Source organism: Nematolebias whitei, chromosome 2 (genome assembly GCF_014905685.2).
Source record: "Nematolebias whitei isolate Nwh7 chromosome 2, NemWhi1, whole genome shotgun sequence".
Classification (NCBI taxonomy): domain Eukaryota; kingdom Metazoa; phylum Chordata; class Actinopteri; order Cyprinodontiformes; family Rivulidae; genus Nematolebias; species Nematolebias whitei.
Window position 1 is genome coordinate 27800126 of NC_056499.1, and position 16176 is coordinate 27816301.

The following is a 16176-nucleotide window of genomic DNA, read 5'->3' on the forward strand; positions in this document are numbered from 1 at the left end:
GTTAGAAAAGTGACAAACAACTGGTGTGTACATAAATGCTCTGCCCATGTAGAGATGTAAATGACGAGTGTAAAAAAATACGTTTCCAGTGAAGAGGCCTCTCAAGTCGGGGAAATCTCAATGTAGAGATTGTGTCCACATTGTTTTCCTCTTCGTGCACCCTTCCTGTGCAGTCCTCGGTTTTGATGTTTTTCTTTTGTAGTTGACCGTATTTGTTCGTTTGACCGTAGCAGAACAGCACTTTGTGACTTGTGGCTCTAATTCAGGTAAACTGAAGGGATCAAAGTTCGACAGAACAAAGAAACTGCAGATGAGAACCAGCATTAGAAAATAGAGCGCCGCTAAGAACGGCGTAGCGGAAGATCAAAGTGCGTTTGCTTTCGCTTCCATTTTTGCGTCGGCGTGTTGAAGACTATCAGGGTGAGATGATCCGAAAACAGAACGGGTTTGGCAACAAATTTGGCAGAGCTTACTTTTCTCCTTCTGGCCTGTCCCAGAGGTCTGGCCGTTGAACTGGCATTAGACTGTCACCAGAATAAAGAGATCAACCAGACACCACTGACGTGCTTTGTCCTCGTTGGATATGCTTCATATTTTTTCACCATAATGCCCGTTCAAAACCACACAAAACGCTGAACGCTTAAAAAGGCCTATACAGTTTGTTTCCTCATTTGGAAACCCATAAAAAAAGTAACAAAAAACTATTTATAAAACAATTTCAGCCATAAAGAGAGAAGTAGCTTCCTTAAAGTATTTTTTTTTTTAGTTTATAGTCTTTTTCTTCTTTTTGGTCTTCCTACTCAGCAGCAGAGGCAGTGTCACATCTGACAGCCGGCTGGTAGAAACTGAACCTAGGACAGGCTGGGACCGTGTGTGGCGATATAACAGAACAACAGTTTTCTCCACCTTCATTTGGATCTGTGAGTAACCACATCCACCTTGTACTGAGACGTCTGATTCTTCACGGCAGTAGGTGGACGCTTGCAGTCTGGTCAGTCTTATCAGCAGGCTGAGGACTGAGGAAGAGGCATGGCGCGCTCGTTTTTGCGTCCTCCGTTCATGTGCGCGTATGGCGGCAGTTCGTCTGAGGACGGCCGGATCGTGACGCCTGAGCCCGCGCTGAGCCCCGAGGCGGCCGGGAGAACTGGCCCCGAGAGCCCGTTGGCCGCCTGCTGGCCTAAGGGCTGCTTGTCCATGATGGAGCTCGACGTGCAGGGGGAGGACGGAGAGCTGGGGGCTTGTGACGGGGCAGGTGGGGGCTCTGAGCCTGGAGTGTGTGGGGTCTGCTGGGGGGGTTGCTGTGCGGAAGAAGTGGGGTCCAGCGCAAAGTCCGCCGTGTGGTCCAGCATTTCCATGTGGAGCTGTGACGTTTCAGCGGGCTTGTTGTCAGCACTGTAGAAGAAACTGACCTCACAGAAAGACGGCTCCAGATCGTCCTTTATGCTGCTGATGATCTCCACAAAGGACGGACGCATTTTAGGATTGTACTGCCAACACATCCGCATCAGCTCAAACCTGCACACACAGAAACAACGTTTAGAGATCAGTCGTCACATTCTCATAAGAGAAAACAACATTGATTTGAGCCAAATGTGTGCATGCTGTCCCTAAAAAGGCTGTTTAAATTTAATTTCTATGCAGACATAATTCAGTTTTTGTTTATCTTCATCTCCAGATGATCCAGGATCAGGAACATCACTGCTGACCTGCATAGATGGTATACATTTCTGAATGTTTCTCTTACAATTAAACAAAGATAAAACTGAGATTCTGGTCACAGGAAATGAGTTTGTGAAGCAGGATATGGGGTGTATTTAGATTTCCTTTCTCTAAATAATAAAAATGAGGTTAAGAACCTTGGAGTTATCGTCAATGACAATCTTATGGAACTGTAGTTTTAACTGCGACATCAGTAACGTGCAAGGCTGCACATGGTCTTGTCTCTGAGGTTCACATGCTCAGTAAAACTGACACTGAAAAACTGTTTTACCCAAGCCAGAATACTCTAATTTCCTACTTGTTGACCTACCAAAAAAATCTATTGCAGTATTATGAAACACAAATTTAAGCATTTAGCAGTCGTCTGAGGTTTTTGTGATCAAGAATGACATGCAAAGATGAATCTGAGAACAGGCAGACTCTTTGGGGAGGGTGTAACTGACCTATCAGCCAAAGAACCTGGCACATAATGCAAAACCATCTTAATAGATAAGACTTAAGCACATAAGCAGGAAGAGGAGACAAATCATTTTTTTTTTTTTTTTTTTTTTCATTTAGCCTTTATTTATCCAGGTTAGTCTCATTGAGCCACGAGAACTCATTTTCAAGAGAGACCTGTTTAGGGAGCACATGGTGGGGGTTAAGGGCCTTGCTCATGGGCCCAGAGTGGGGCGAATGAGGGTGGGGGCAAGTATGAGTGTTTCACCTACCCCACCCACAATTTTGATGTTGTCGGGGTCGGGGCGTGAACCGGCAATCTTCGGATCACAAGCCCACCTCTCTAACCTCTGCGCCACCACTCCCCACATTTTAACTGGGTGAACTGGAGATACGCCGCTACTTTTTTCTCACACTTTGTAACCCGTGGTTTATATACAGGAGCGGCTAATTTATGTATTTTTTCATAATTTATATTTTTACATTTTATTTTGACAGACTTCCTGCCGTCTCTCGGTAACTTCCTGCCGCTGACTAACATTTTCCTTTGACAGAGCTGAGCACATGACTGCCCAGCACCCAGCCCTCTTGGGGGCGGGCACTTGTCACTCTGAGTGAATCCCTCAGGTAATCACATGTACACAGCCTCTTGCACAGGGTTTTAAATTTCTACCATAACTCCACCCACTCTGTCATCATGTGACCAGAAGTCTAACCTGAATGCCCAACGAGGTACTCTCGAGGACCATCCCCTAAGATAGACATGAATTAATTTCTTCAGATCGTTCCCCTGTTTCTACCGTATTTTGCACTTCATGCACCTGTTCATTTGTTCAGTGATAATGGAAAACATAAGAATTTCTTAGAATGCAGCTTTCAAGATAAAAGTGGTCGATCTGGCTGTCGAAGAAGGAAATCGATCTGCCACCTGCAAGCTTTGCATCAACGTGTCGATAGTCAGGCATTGGAGATGCAAAGCAGTCAAGTCTGGTACAAGTTTTAAATTCTTTCTGTGTATGGTAAATATGCGTTTAAATACCGGGATCTAATTTTAAACTCACATCAGAACACGGAGCGGAGACCGTGAACAGGAGGGCTCTTCCCCCTCTCCTTCCATCATGAGAGCTCAGGGGAGAAGTCAAGTCAGGTTTATTTTTGAAGCAGTCACAGTCAGTCAAGACTGGTTAAATAAAAGTTAAAAAATATTAATATGTACGGCAAATATGTGTTTAAATACTAGTATCTCATTTAAGCTCATCTTTAAATGCATGCATGAAACGGAGAAGAGGAGGCAACGGGAGGGAGGAGCTCTTCTCCCTTCCTCCTCCTCCTCCTCATACGAGCTCTGTCGAGCAGAAATCACGTCAAATTTATTTAAAAAGTACATTTAAAAACAGCAGCTCATACCAAAAGTGCTTAACAATAAAAATCAATGGTACTAATTTAATGAATATTTACCGTTTTTTACCGGTACTATTTGACTTCCGGTCACATGACCTCGATAAGACTTCTGGGTAATATTTACCGGTATATAATTTTTAAATAATTTTGGTTACGTAGGTGTTTGGCACTGTTCTGTAAAGTGATTATGCTTAGTGCTTGTGTTCATTTTGAAGGTATAATGGTTGTAACCATGAGTCAAACAGTGAAGCTTCATGAAGACGTGACGATCTTGCAGTCTGATCATGTGTTGAAAGCAACCTATGGTCTGTGATGCGCCATCCGGTGGCTAACTCTTGTACTACAACAAGAAAGCTGCACGCAGCCCGAACGGTGGATGCCCGCGGCTTACTAACCAGACCATCTCATTAATGTACAAAATTATGATTTAACTTAAAATTAGTATGTGCGACTTAGGAGGCAGGTGCGTTCTATAGCCCGAGAAATACAGTAACTCAAGAAATTTATCATGAAATGACAAAGTAGCTGTATAAAAATAAATAAATAAATAAAGCTCTCTTCTGCTGTGAATCCAGGCATTTTAAGATCAACTCAAGTGGCCGTTTAAGAAACTGCAATTTTTGTCACTTTTATGTTTGTATGATGTTTCAGTGACTGCTGCCTGGTATCGATTGGGAAAGTTTAATGTATTCAGGGGTAATTGCAGCTCCTAAAGTTCAAGTTCAAGTAGGTTTATTGTCATTTCACCACATGTGGTACATGAGGTGGAACAAAATTATGTACACAGGGTCCCAGTTACTCCCAAAAATATCAAAAATATAAAGGGTAAAAAAACAATAAGGATCTGATATATATGCCAAACAAACCAAATGGTACGCTAAAAGATCTAAGAAAGGCTTTTAAGAAGGAGCTAAAAATATGTAGACCATACTTTTTATTTTAGATCTACAGTAAAAAAACGGCACAGGGTAGATAAAAAAAAGTCAAATAATGTGACAATGTTCACAAACAGCAATACAAGAGAATACTAAACTGTAAAGACAGAACATTTTCAGATTCAATCAATTTTGTCACGACCTGTGTACTCTGTTGTAAAAACAAACATAAAGGCAGTGTTTCAGCTGGTTATATCTGTGTATCAAGATGTAACTGCTGTAAAACAATATTTAAGTTTTCCTGCTTTTCAAAAACAATAAAATCTCCATCCTCATTATTTTGAAGACAGGTGAACAAAGTGCCTCATCAGCTAACTGGAGCGGCCACGAACGACTGAATTTGCGCAAGTTTACAACAAAATAATGTAACAAATATTCTGCACGTTCTTATATATTTTCTCTTTTAACTATTGTGGAGTTTAATCATAATCTGAATCTGGAAAGTGTTTCTACGAGAGTAAAGGTTTTGGTGATGAAACTTGGACCCAGGTACCGTTTCTATGTTCAAAAAGCAGATTTTGTTCTACAGCAACACGCCGTGTCATAGCTGTGTTCCTACAACAACGAGTGGTCTTCCCATCTAAATCTTGGCATGAAAGTAAACATGGTACGTTTACAAAAGTGAACTACTTTTTTAAAATAAACTACTTTATATTATAAATTGTGTATTCTATTAAAGATGAGGTAACCGCCAGTGAGGATATCTAACATTTCTAAAGTAAGATGCAATTAATCTAAACAAATGTTCTCAGATGCTCATGAACATTATTCCAAATTGTTTGGATTAGAGGACAAATGTGTCCGTCATTGTTACAAATCTGATGTTGATTTGAAGCTGCGCTGTTTCATATCGACAGCACGACGGCTCAGTGGTTAGCACTGTTGCCTCACAGCAAGAAGGTCCAGGGTTCAATCCCCGGTTGGACCTGGGGTCTTTCTTGGCGTGTGCATATTTTTCTCGTGCGTGCGCAGGTTTTCTCCAGGTACTCCGGTTTCCTCCCACAGACCCAAAACTTGCATGTTAGGCTGCCTTCAGGCCCAGGCCTCCATTGCAAAAGAGAGCTGTGATCTCAATGGGATTTGCCTGGTTCAATAAAGGTTAATAAATAATAAATAAATATTAAGAACAAATGTCACAAAAGACAAAAAACACACTGCAGCTCTAACAGGCTGGGGTTGCAGCAAGCGGCCACATTCATTAGAAAGCATTACTGCTGTGCTGTGTGGGTAATTGGTTGTCACTTATAATTAACCAGCAGAATGTAGGAAAACTCAATAAACACTGGACAGGAAGGTGAGAGTGGAACCTGCCCCCGCTGCAGGGTGCTGTGTGTGTTCTGGTGTCTTACAGCATGTCCGGGCAGCTCTGTGGTTTCTCCAGCAGCCCCCCCTCCATGACAAAGCGAAGGACTTGTTCATTGGACAGACCTTGGTAAGGCTGCTCTGCCAGCGTGGCAATTTCCCACAAAACAACTCCAAATGACCTACAGAGAACCAGGAGGGTAAACAGGAGTGGTGTTATCTTTCAGGACATCCCATTCAGAAGAAGCAAAGATCAAGGTTGTGCATGTGTTTGTGCGAGCCTGCTTACCAGACATCAGAGTTGGTGGTGAAAACACCGTCCTTCAGAGACTCAGGCGACATCCAGCGGACAGGCAGCAAACCTTTACCACCCTTACGATAGTAATCTGTCTCATAGATGTCTCTGGTCATGCCAAAATCTACACACGCAGAAAAGGCACACAAGCAAGCCCAAAAAGAAGTGAAGATGACTTCTTTAAAAACACCTGCTGCATTAGATAAATAGAATATTTGTTTTCTAATTTCTTGGAATAATTGCTGTTTGTTGTCTGGATCCATAAAGTATAAAAAGACTTTCTCTAGGGACACACTTCCACTTCTGTGTGACTTCTCTTTTTTAGCTGTCGGGTGCCTTACCTCCAATCTTAACTGTGAAGTCCTCGGCCACCATGCAGTTCCTGGCAGCCAGATCTCGGTGGACAAACTTGTTGGCGTTGAGGTAAGCCATGCCGTCAGCGATCTGCCCTGCCATCTGCAGCATCTTCTTCAGAGGAGGGAGAGACAGACTCGAAAACTGCTGCTGCAGACACACAGAAACAAGAAAATATAAATTATACACACAAAAAAACAAGAAACTGGTTTTACGCTGAGGTACAAAGCTCCGCTGAATATTTTAATATTAGGGTCCTATAAGAATATTTTAGTAATGAACTTTGGATGACCGTATTTTACGCCATACACGTCGCACCGTCATATAAGTCGCATCAGTCCAAATATGTCTAGTAAAGTGGAAAAATCTATAAACATGTCGATTTGCTGTATACGTCGCGTCTATTATGCGTCACCGCTGACGCGTCACGTTTGTTACGCATCACCACTGACAACCCAGAAATGTGGGCCGGTGTTGTTCTAAAAATCAATTGGCTGTCAAATGGAGGTCGCGGGAGGGTGCACAGGAGGACTTTCACAAGAATTTAACAAGATTAATCCTTAAAAACAATTATTTGTTTGATCGAAATTATAGCAAAGGTGTGTCTCAGTTTAACTTTTCCTTAATAAAAGGACTTTGACGGTCAAATCAGCTGCATTTTCAAAAGTCGATAAGCGGAAACATGAACATGCAGAGGGCGACTCGCTGTCCATTTCTTCAAAATTTAACAAGATAACCACCTAAAAACAATTACTTGTTTACTTGTAAAGGTGTGTCTCAGATGAACTTTTACTTAATAAATGCACTTCAATGGTAAAATCAGCTTCATTTCGCCGGGGCAGCGCAGCGAAATGAAGCTGATTTGATGGTGCTCCAGGTGAGCTGATGAAGGTGGCAGTTTAAGGCAAGCTGATTGTGTCATTAACAGTCACTTTTACCTATTCCATAATACAACGGCATGCCAAACTACTCGAGTGCCATCTAGCGACTGAAAATGGGTGTTCAATATTTTCAGTCAGAATGAATGAAAACGGTCACATCTAAGCCAAAAATTGGTTTATAAATATTGGAAAAATCCTTAAATTCGTCACTTCGGCGTATAAGTCGCAGAGCATGCAAATTAGGCAAAAAACAATGACTTATAGGGCGAAAAATACGGTATGTGACAAATGTAAAGAATTTAATGAACGGTAACACAAAACAAAAAAAATGCAACTTTAAATTTCCATGCACTTCTGTTTAAATGATGTTATTATTTATTAATTGCTTTATTAACCTTTATTTTTTTATCGGCTGCTCCCTTCTTCAGAGGTCACCACAGCAAACTAAGTTGCACGAAGACTTGGCAATGGTTTGACACCAGATGTCCTTCCTGATGCAACCACAGACCACCGAGCTACCACAGCCCTCAGTGTGGAGCAGAGAGCTGCTATAGGGTGCCCGGGGGAGCAGATGGTGGGCGTTAAGGGCCTTGCTCAAGGGCCCAGAGTGGGGCAAATGAGGGTGGAGGCAGATGTGGGTGCTTCACCATTCCCACCCACATTTTAATGTTGTCGGTACCAGGAGTTGAACTGGCGATCTTCCGATCACAGGTCCACCTTCTCTAACCTCTGTGCCACCCCCCCACTTTTATTAACCTTTATTTTGCAGGACAAATTCCACAGAGATCCCAGATCTTTTTGGCAAGGGAAGCCTGAGCCTGAAGGCAGCCTGCATGTTTTATTTTTTTAGACTGGGAATAAACCGGAGAACCCGGATAAACCCACGCAAAGACCCCAGGTCCAAACTAGGGATTGAACCCAGGACCTTCTTGCTATGAGGCAGTGCTAACCACTAAACCGTCATGCTGCCCAACGTTCTACTGCACATTATAAGCAAAATATCTCATTTGTTTCAAGCTCAACCGTTGACACAAATCTAAACGTGCAATACAGAACGTGGCCTCATTTAAAAGGAAAAGTGTGTGAAAAACAGGGCGAGTCCTCCAGGACCCCAGTTTTAAAATTATGAGAACAATGTGAAACTGCAGCCAGAGGAAACTGTGACAGCCTGGTTTCTGTGCAGTCGTGAGACAATGTTCCCGTACCTCTTTAGGACGCAGCGAGCGCAAGTAACTCTTCAGGTCTCCTCTTGTCATCAACTCCATGATAACCAGGGTGGGTTGGCCCTGAGAGACAACGCCCAGGAGACGAACCTGCGACAAACAACACAAAACTGACTCACGTGTCCCCAGAAAACGTAACCAACCTGATGGCTGCATGCCATCGTGCTGACTTTAGCTTGAAACTGACTACTCTGACAGCTGCATGCAGCATGTTTGGACATACCACGTGGTGGCAGTTGAACTCCTTCATGACCGAGGCTTCATTCAGAAACTCAATCCTCTCTCTCATGCTGGCAGACTCATTGACAGTCTTGACGGCGACGTGTGTCTCCGGCTCGTCTTTGACTACGCCTTTAGCTATGCCCTCATACACCATACCAAACGAGCCCTGGCCGAGCTCCCGGCACAAGGTGATCTTCTCCCGGGGCACCTCCCACTCATCTGGTACATACACTGTACAGACAAATTAGTTTTATGTTATTACGGACCTTTAAATCCACAGGTTTTTACTATAGTCACAATGCAAACACACTCACTTTCTGCAGCGCTGAAGTATTCAGGGTTGACCGATGCATACAGGACTCCCTTCCCCAGCCTGTCACTGTTCCTGTTGCAAACAAAACCAAAAGTATTTTCACAACAAGACAATTTCTTGTGTTTTGTCCTCGTGTGAGTGTTTATGAAGCATTCACACTATTGAGATCCATTTTTATTCTAACGTTTTTCAGCATCTTTCTTGTTCCACAATTTTTGTGCTATTTCAACAAATCATATCAAAATGTTCAGCTTGTTCAGGAGAAGGTTGCTATGATTTGTGGTATTGGTGCAACTTAAGCTTTTTGAAATATTTAGCCTTTTCTGCCATTTTTTTCTAATACAAAATGAATTGAGCTCATTTTACATCCTTCAAATCTTTAGATCTGTTTACAACCTTTTACTGCTCCTTTCACATTTTATTCTGGTTCAGCTTCTTTCAGATTCCTTGTGCAAATAATAATAAAAAAAAAAATCAGCTACTTTTATTTCAGTTAATTTCAGCTGTTTCGTGCTCCTTTCAGATTCTTTCTGCTAACTACAATATTTTTGTGGTTCTTCTAACTTATTTCTGTTAATTTCAGTTATGATCATTTCAGCTTATTTCTGGAAGTTTCAGGTCTTTCTGCTATTTCAGGGACTATTTAGATGTTTTATGCTAATTTTATCTTTTTGGCTAATTCCACATTTTTTGTACACATTTCAACTTTTTCAGCTTAATTCAGCAAAAATGTGCTCTCCACTTCCTTCTGGTAATTTAAGCTTCTTTCTGTCTTTTTAGATGCTTTTCAGCAGTTTTTTTTTCTTGCTAATTTAATCTTTTTTCAGATAATTTCCATTTTTTGTGCTCATTTCTGCTTCTTTTGGCATATTTGGACAAATGTGTTCTTTCTGCTTTTTTCTGTTACTTTAAGCTTGTTCAAACTTTTCAGCTAACTTAAGCATTTTTATCTCATTTCTGTTGTTTTCAGATAAATTCAAGTTTTTCATGGTAATTTCTGGTACTTTCAGACTAATTAACTTCTTTATGCTAATTTCAGATTGTCCATTCAGCTAGTTTCAGCCTTTTCTGCTCTTTCAGCTACTATTTAGCTGTTTTGATGCTAGTTTTAGCTTTTTCAGCCAATACCACATTGAGCTCATTTCACTTCTTTTCACTTCCTTCCAGTAGTTTAAGCTTCTTTCTGCCTTTTCAGCAGTTTTTTGCTAATTGCAGCTTATTTTTTAGCCATTCCCTAATTTTTGTGCTCATTTCTGCTTATTTAAACCTACCGTAATTCATCAAATATGTGTTATTTCGGCTTTCTTCTGCTAATTTAGGCTTGTTCTTCCATTTCAGCCACAACTCAGAATTTTTTTCAGATAATTTCAGCAGTTTTTCCACAAGTTCTTATGCAATAAGCATTCACACTGCACTTTCACAGGAAATTCATTTTCTCTAGTTTCTTATTGCCTTCAGCTCAAACAACATAAATGAAAAATCTTCCTGCTTTAATATAAGAAGTATTTCAATATTAGAAGGTATAACTACAAACACAAGCTGATACCAATCAGAAATATCACCGTATGTGCTGCTCAGTTTTATGGTCTATGATTTGAAAAATAAGCTTTAAATTCACTAAATCTGGATCACACTAATGATGAATAAAGCCCCCAGTATACTCCTGCGTACGTACGCATGTACTGTACGCAGAGGGTTCAGTCTTCATACTCCAGCGTACACCCTGAGTAGCTACAGAGCAGCTTCACAGACAAGGGGCGTTTACCTCCGGGACAAATTGAGGTCGCCTATTGGTCATTTGCTGACACACCTACTGGATTGATTGACAGGTGTGTGTGTGTGTGTGTGGGGGGGGAGACGAGCGCTGGCAGCCTCAGCCGCAGCGGTGTTCTGTGTTTATATGTTGTTAATAAAAAGATCTAAAGAATTAAAAAAACAGGGAGCGCTGGCTCTGCAGCCCACACATCAGACCAGCCAACCAGGAAATCTCCAGACCCTCCCGCAGCCATGCTGGACCTGAGTTTAATTCACTCGTGACAAATTCTTTCATTTCTCACCATTTCAGTCATGGAGTCAACGGAGAAGGAAGAGATTACTTGCCTCTTGGCAAAAAAACAAAAGAAAAGGCCATTAAACCAGTTCAGGGATGAAGAAGGGGAATTTAATACATTGGTGTTGCATACAAAACAGTCCGTAGCCGGGCAGTTTATTGTGCGACACCGCGTATGCAGTCGTAAAAATTGAACTTTGCACGGACATGCCCTGGGGGGTACGCTCGTACCTCCGCGTACGTACGTGCGTACCTCCTCGTATGGACGTACGCAGGAGTATACTGGGGGCTTAAGATGTTCATGTTGGTAAAAGAAAAAAAAAAAGCCAAATGTCAACAGCAGACAATCTTTTTGTACTTTTCCTAATAGTTTTCAGTTTCTGTAGATGTCGAAGGGTAAATTAAATTAATTTTATTTTTTGTTAAAACGTTAAAACATTGAAAATTTAGCTTCTTTTTGATGACACTAGATTTACCATTTACCTATTCATAGGTCATAAAATAATTGATGTGCACGCACCTTTTCTTGTTGAAAACCACCAGTATTGCAACCAGAAAACAAATAAGAAGGATGATGGAGATGGGAACGAAGATCATAACGTAGAAGGCGTTTTCATATCCTGTTTAACCAAACAATTAGATTAATATAACTAATGATGTTACAGCTACCAAACAGAGTGACTACTGGAACTTGATGTCATGTATGTCTTACTTTCGGCCACATAGAAATGGAGATTGTGCGTCCAGGAGCCATTGCCAGCCAGTGAAGTGGCTCTCACTCTGACAGAGTAGTTTCCTGGACTGAGATTGGACAGCCGAACGCTACGTTGAGTCCGATACACTTGTCCTGATACACACTCGTGCTTCTCCGCCTGACACACGCAAACACGGACAAAAAGACCGAATTATGATGCAAGAAATAGTCGAACAGTGAGGATATGTTTTTAATGTGTGGATTTCCAGTTAAATTAACCAGTTACTAATCTGGTTAATAGAGGATCTGACAAACGACGTCTTCTTCAGATGTTTTGAATAAGACATTGAGATTGTTTTTAATGTTTTTTTTTTTAAATCTCACATTTAAAATGAGCAGTACTCACTGATGCCATTTCAAAACAAGCAATTTCTGAGCGATGCAGACACAAACAGATGTCCTACCTCTGCAGCCAGTTTAAACTTTATCTCATACATGAGGATGAGGCCGTTGGGATGTTGGGGCTCTGGCCAGTTCAGAAGCACCCAGTTCTCATGTCCATCCCAGTTCACGGGGCCTGGGATGTCGTCAGCCTTTTCTGGAGAACAAAAAGTTGGAAAAGGTTACTATAATTCCCATAGTCACAACAATTTCTGTCTGGCTATGACAGCAAGTTAAACCTTGTTTTCACCAGCTGCCTTTAGTATTTCAGCAGAATGAAACACCGGAGACAGTCCCAGTCAAAAACTATTAATGATCATGCTTTGGTAAGTGGATTTTTTTCTTCTCTAACCTGCAGGCTTGGTTCTGGAGAAGACAAACTCGGCTGCGCTGCAGCGCTGAACCTGTCTGTTGCAGGCGTGAATGTCAACGCGATAAACGGTGAAGGGCTTCAGGCCAGAGATCTGCAGCTCCCGATCAGTCACCGCCTGCTCCACGAACTCGTACTCTGGTTCAGCGTAGTCAGCGAGGCTGCTGTTGCCGGCGGATTGGAAAGGGGGGACAGAGCTGTTGGTGTATAGCTGAGGGTGGCGAGATCGAGTGGAGTTAGCAACACCAAACAGATCTCTGCGGCGTCGATCTGGGGGCCTGGAGGGGAGAACAACAGAAAAGGATGAATGTGGGGGGAGAAAATGCACTGATAAAATTTTATAAAGTATGAAACTAAGCTCAGCTGAGTACCCTTTAGGACTGTGTGCATATCCTACACATTGTCCATTGCTGTAGTCTTTACAGTTAAATAGCATCTTGTCTGGATTTTTACATTAAAACACAAATATGTTAAACAACTTGTTACTATTATTTTAAGTAAAGTGCAGTTTGAACATCTTTTGTATTTGTTTTAAATAGTAACCATTCCAACATGGGAGCTGTTTAGCAGCTTGTTGAGTTTCCAGTCATAATATTGCTCTTAAATCCCTGACAATATAGAGGAGATGCTGTTTCTGGCAGAACAGAATGGGAAGTAGGGATACAGACGTTTAAAGGATGTCTTTCTTTTTAACAGCTTCCTTTTATTGACAGAGTGGAACAAACCACTTTGGAGTAAACTGTTGGGGGAAGAATCAGGTTTGTGTTGTGCATTTCCTTGACTGATGAAGCCTTCTGGATGGATGGTGAAACGTTTCAGCACAAAAAAAGAAAATGTCCAGATGACCTGACTGAAAATTGTTGGATTGTATACCTGGATTATTGAGCATGGACTTTGTTGCTTCTATTTCAATGTTTATTACTAATGAAAATATAACAAATGTAAAGTGAAAGACTGCCACTCTTGTGCTGTTGAGTGAAATAAAAGATGAGCAGATTACCTTGGTGTAAATATTGAGTTGTGCAGGAAGTTTTCAAAGACTTTTCTATAAGAAGCATCAGCAGCTTCGGCCTCCAGCTCTTCCACCGATTTGGGGCATGGGCAACAAGGGCCTTTGTCTAACCCATCAAGATCTGGTTTAGTTGGCTTTGTGTCCTCTTCTGGATCTCCAACGCCTGTAGCAGCAATCCTGATGGGGATCTTCAGCTCTGGTGGAGGAAGAGAGGGATGTCACTCTTTAATGACGCTGAAACAGGTTGCACTCAACAGCTGGAAGCATTAGTGGGAGTGGATTTTACCAATTTAAAATTTTACCATTTTACAATTTTGTTCCACCACATGTACCACACGTGATGTGAATGACAATAAAGAACCTTGAATCCTTGAACTGAATGTTTGGGACCAAGTGTGCAGTCACCTTTAGAGCAGTAGTTGTGCTGATACAGTTCCCGGTCTTCAGCTTGTTGTTGCCATCTCACCAAGTAGTAAGTCTGGTTCCCATTGGGTGAGACTGGGGGCAACCAGCGTACCACCAGCTGAGTAGATGAGTTAGAATACGCCCGCACGTCCTGAGGCATGGAGGGTGCTGAAAGAGAAAGACAAAACTGCAGGAACTGTTGGGAAAGAGCTCCATTTTAGAGCTGAAAGCACCGACTTGCCAGTGCAGCTGTGCTTTAGTGACATCACAGCCTTTTCACTGCAGCTGGATTTATTTTATGCAGTCCTCCATTTATTCTAATTCAATTACAGTCTTGTAAATCAGTAAAGTCCAAAAAGCAATGGAGCTGCAGCTGTGTTTATTTCAAATTGCATTTTCTCTTTTTTTCATGACATGTTTAGATTATCCAAAGCAATCACACTGTCTTCACAAAATCAACCCATATGAGAACATGCACTTATTAATTACGTTCTGGTGGGACTGTTAGTATTGAGCTAATGAATTTGGCTGTTCCTGGATGTCGGATTTTAATTTAATCCCTTTTGCGCAGCAACAACCTCTGACCACACGTTGTTTCGATGTTGCAAGTTATGCTGAGCTGTTCTGAAATCATGAAAGTATTAATGATGTTCAAGTCAAACATTAAACTGTACTGTACAATGAAATGTCACAGAAACATTGTATAAAAATGTATAATGTAGTACACTATGGAAGACACCAGAGGCCATTAAAGTCCCAAACAACTGGCTGAACATTCAGCTAAGCCAAGACGGAAGAAGGGGCTTTGTTTCAGGTGAAGATGTGGGCACTATGCATGTGGCAAAAGTGGGTAAACATCCATACTGCCAACATAAAATGGATAAAATAACAATGTTATATTGATATTAGTTATGGCAAGCTAATCTGCTTGATGCCAAAATGCTTGGTCCCATTTTTGAAGTGGGTTATAAGACAATTTAAAAACAAGATTAGCATATTCTCATTGAAAAAATGCTGTAAGCTGAATGTGCGGGGGTATATTTTTATCCATTATTCTTAAAATTAGTTTTTCATTCATATTTTGGCATTACAGTAAATGTTAGAGCTATACGTTTTAGGGGTGCACCAATACAGCCGATTTATCGGCCCAGATTTCCTTAATTTTGGGAAATCGGCCAATACTTGCATGAGAAACCGATTTTACCAATATGTTTAGTTTTAACAATAATTGTCTGAACTTCATTTATATTTCAGAGCACAACCTCATGGACAGTTAAAACAAGTTTGTATTGTTTCTAGGATATTGTTCAAGGGTCTGTTTTTCAATAAAATAAAATAGGAAAATTGAAGGTGCATTGTGACCTTATAACACCCGACAGTGTTGCTTATAAAACAAAAATCGGTATCGGCCAAAATTGGAATTGGCAGATCAGACTTTTTAGAAATCGGTGATCAACCAGAAAACTGCAATCGGTGCACCCCAATACGTTTCAAAGAATGAGGTAATTTAGCCAAAATCTTCACAAACTTATTCCCCGCCCTCATTTTTTGCCACTGTTTTTTTTAAGTCTAATTTTACTTTTTAATGGTCCTCCCAAAAATGCTTGTAAAAAGCAAATCCAAATTAAATTAGAAACTGTTCTTGAATATATTTCTTGGGAGTTGGAACACACTAATCATTTCTTGCCCAATTTCTTTAAATATTATTTTTATGTTGCTGCACGCAGCCATTTTGACACTGTGGTGTTTAAATATAAAACTTCTAGCAGACTCAACCACGTTCTGTATTAAAATATAAATCAATAAGCCGCCATTTCATCCTCACATGCAAGGCCTCAGTCTTAACACTGAGTGTTGTGAAATTTGTTATGAGTGCAGGTAATTTTGACCCAAGAGGTAACCCGGCAGGGGTGTCCAATCCTGGTCCTGGAGGTCCACAAACCTGCATGCTTCACATGTGTCCCTGTTTCAACGCACCTGATACAGTGGTTAGTTATCACTTCATGTTCTGCAGAAGCCTGTTAGTAATTTATTGATATGATTCAAATCAAGTGTGGTGGAGCACAGAGGAACCTCTAAAACATGCAGGACAGTGGCCCTTGAGGACCAGGACTGGACACC

At 41.3% G+C, this 16176-nt stretch overlaps 1 protein-coding gene across 1 annotated transcript in view; it reads right to left on the minus strand.

The window, feature by feature from the left end:
• Window positions 1–741: 741 nt before the first annotated feature.
• The window catches only part of igf1rb (insulin-like growth factor 1b receptor), a 24636-nt gene continuing 9201 nt past the window's right edge, over window positions 742–16176 (minus strand). The window contains exons 7-19 of the mRNA XM_037691143.1: window positions 14056–14223; window positions 13639–13846; window positions 12621–12916; window positions 12292–12425; window positions 11846–12005; window positions 11654–11753; window positions 9085–9155; window positions 8772–9001; window positions 8531–8638; window positions 6432–6594; window positions 6085–6214; window positions 5843–5977; window positions 742–1515 (exon numbers count right to left, since the gene is read on the minus strand). Coding sequence (XP_037547071.1) covers window positions 1002–1515; window positions 5843–5977; window positions 6085–6214; window positions 6432–6594; window positions 8531–8638; window positions 8772–9001; window positions 9085–9155; window positions 11654–11753; window positions 11846–12005; window positions 12292–12425; window positions 12621–12916; window positions 13639–13846; window positions 14056–14223 — 2417 coding nt within the window. The 3' untranslated portion in view covers window positions 742–1001. The remainder of the gene's footprint in view (window positions 1516–5842; window positions 5978–6084; window positions 6215–6431; window positions 6595–8530; window positions 8639–8771; window positions 9002–9084; window positions 9156–11653; window positions 11754–11845; window positions 12006–12291; window positions 12426–12620; window positions 12917–13638; window positions 13847–14055; window positions 14224–16176) is intronic.